We start from the raw sequence: 2688 nt of genomic DNA, 5'->3' as shown, positions 1-2688 counted from the left end.
TCTCCTTCAGCCTGGTCTCTCCCCAATCCGGCCCAAAACTACTCCTCCCTCCCACCCCCTACCTTTGCCCTCTTTCTACTACTTTCCATTTTATCTAACCCGTCCTCTTTCCACTCTACCCCCACCCCGCAATCTTTATGTTGCGTGAGTTGAGTTTTTGCCCCTAACAATAGCAAACTTTTGATCCTCATCTACCTCGCAAGATATCTGGTTGTTTTTTGTTTTGTTTTGGTCAGTGCTTTTCGGCGCTGGCAACTGCATTATAAGGTCATATGAACGCGCGGGACAAATAAAACGTTTTCAGTTTTTTGTAGGAATTTTGGATTTTGCCCGGGTGGCGGCCGAAGCCTACTTTAGGACCACTAAGGGACGTGCATATTTGCACACGGGACCACCAAGATTTTTCGCTATTATCCGAAAAGGCTAGGTGTTAGATCTTACCTATTATTAGTTCAAGGTTGTGGCTGAAAGACAGCAGTAAGAAGGGGCCAAGGAGTAACAGTGTAAAGGCAGCAGAAAGAGTCAGGAGCCCAGATGAGGGGGCAGAAAGTGGAGGCAAAAGCAGACGACAGAAATTGGTTGGAGAGCAGAGAAGGGAGTGAAAGGGAAAAAATAGAGAACAAAACTTTTCGTAGCTATTAGGTTTCAAACCCAGGATCTATTGAATGAGAGGCGCACACCGAAACCTCTAGATACCACGAGAATCCCCCTCACAAGACATTGCTCTTGTTGACAATTACATGTACATCTTTCTACCCCACCTTTTTACCTTTCCCTCCCCCTTCTCCCCTCCTCTTCCCTTTCCGTCTCCACCCCCCCCCTCCTCGTCAGCATCAAGTCCAGTCAAACTGAAGACGTTTGTCCCAGAACCTCTGGAAGCCCCAGGCAGCTGGGCCGTGGGTTTTGCCATCTTCGGCGTCCTCATCTCTTTCATCGTCCTCTTCATCATCATGGACATTACCACTCTGAAGAAACACTCCAAATACATGAAGGCCAACTGTATCGCCTTCAGGTACCACTGTTGTTGTTGTTGTTGTTATTGTTATTGTTGTTTTTGTTGTTCTTGTTCCTATTCTTGTTCTTGTTGGTGTGGTTGTTGTTGGTGTGGTTGTTGTTGTTTTTGTTGTTGTTGTTTTTGTTGTTGTTGTTTGTCTTGTTCTTGTTTGTCTTGTTCTTGTTTCTGCTCTTGTTGATGGTGGTGTGGTTGTTGTTGTTGTTCTTGATTCTATTGCATTTGTTAATAGTACAAGCTACCAGATCAACAAGGACAGCTGAGTCTTCAATTACTCTCCCCACAGGAAGCTGTCTCTGAAGGCATGGCGTCACATCCGCACCACAATGGCCGCCCTGAAGCGTCCCAAGCAACCACCAGGTGACCCCGCACGTGACCTAATAGGAGAGGCCGTGGAGCACGGGGCCATTAAGGCCCGGTCAGTGTCCAGCATCTCGGCCAACCTGCCCGTTGTGGAGCAGACGACAGCTTGAGTTTGAGGGTCTACCAGTTCGGCCTTTAGCCTGCTTCAGACGTCAGGAAGACTGGACAGCGCTGACCGATCGGCCCTAGTAGTACTAGTCAAGTTATGATTGATGGGCCCAGACAAATAAAGGGTTGTAGACGTAGTCAAATTGAGGTCGTTTCGAGAAAAATGCTAGAAACAGCTAGACTTCTGTATGTTTGTTTGTTTGTTTTTTTGTTTGTTTGAGCGAAGGAGCGCTTCGACACAGTTATGATCATTTAGTGTTGAGGAAAAAGTAAAGCAGACAGAACTAAGAGAGTGAAAACAGAGAAGAGGACCTATCAGTGGCGCCCTCCAACCATTTGCACTTCGGCATAGTAATCTATCAAGTTTGGATAATTTGCAAAAGCTATAACTCGGATTTAACCCTCTCACTGCCTGACTTGTTTCGAATTTCTACCATATAGCACAACTCAAGGTTGAGTCTTAAAGTGAGGGGGTTAATAAAGTTATGCAGTCATTTAATTCAAATGCAATGTCTCTTATGACACATCGCTACCCGCTACCTCAGTTTTTACCTCAGTTCCATATGCTCAGTACCTAGTTTTGAGAAATTTGACCTTAAAGATTGAATAACACATCATGTAAAGCTTATTAGAATGCTATTCTTTGAATATCTTGATAACGGCTCCGAATAATCTTACGATGGTGATAGGGCAGATAGTACGTTAATTTTGATTTCTGACCTCATCAGCCAAAACTGTCAGATAGAGCGTTGTAATTCTGAGTTAGCTTGTGTCGTCATACTGAGATCTAAATTTTCAGCAAAATGAGACATTGACCTTCCATTTTTCCGACATCTTCAATTGGTAAATTATGCTAGTTTACTCCCCATAGACATAATCTATAGCATTTAGGAAGCCAGTTGCTTCAACTCTGCCTGTCAGAGCCAACACAGGTTAAGTGGAATGCAGTGTCTCCAGCAAAAAGATGTAGAGACTCGAGGATGAGACAACTTCCCTACTCGAGAATGTGCTTATCTCTTCTGCATGCAACAAAGATGAGACTAACTGACTACTTCTCCACAGATGCCAGTCTGGTCTTCTCTCTGCTCCGGGCAACACCTCAACTGTACTAATTGCTTTAGTCGTTGGCCATTGTATAGGTTTAGTTTCACGCCGCTTTCAACTCCGAATCGTTATTTAAGACATGGGACCCCCATGGGACCCCC

General features: G+C 44.8%; 2 protein-coding genes across 2 annotated transcripts in view; one reads left to right on the top strand and one right to left on the bottom strand.

Moving 5' to 3' along the window:
* Positions 1-1485, top strand: part of LOC106013660 (CUB and sushi domain-containing protein 3) — a 14256-nt gene extending 12771 nt beyond the window's left edge. The window contains exons 7-8 of the mRNA XM_035973276.1: positions 832-1012; positions 1299-1485. Coding sequence (XP_035829169.1) covers positions 832-1012; positions 1299-1485 — 368 coding nt within the window. The remainder of the gene's footprint in view (positions 1-831; positions 1013-1298) is intronic.
* Positions 1486-2341: 856 nt separating this feature from the next.
* The window catches only part of LOC106013659 (proton-coupled amino acid transporter 2), a gene marked incomplete in the record, with an annotated part of 23979 nt that continues 23632 nt past the window's right edge, over positions 2342-2688 (bottom strand). Inside the window, 1 exon segment of the mRNA XM_013089974.1 lies at positions 2342-2397. Coding sequence (XP_012945428.1) covers positions 2342-2397 — 56 coding nt within the window.

Source organism: Aplysia californica, unplaced genomic scaffold (assembly GCF_000002075.1).
Source record: "Aplysia californica isolate F4 #8 unplaced genomic scaffold, AplCal3.0 scaffold01095, whole genome shotgun sequence".
NCBI lineage: Eukaryota > Metazoa > Mollusca > Gastropoda > Aplysiida > Aplysiidae > Aplysia > Aplysia californica.
This window is presented reverse-complemented; position numbering and strand designations above follow the sequence as displayed.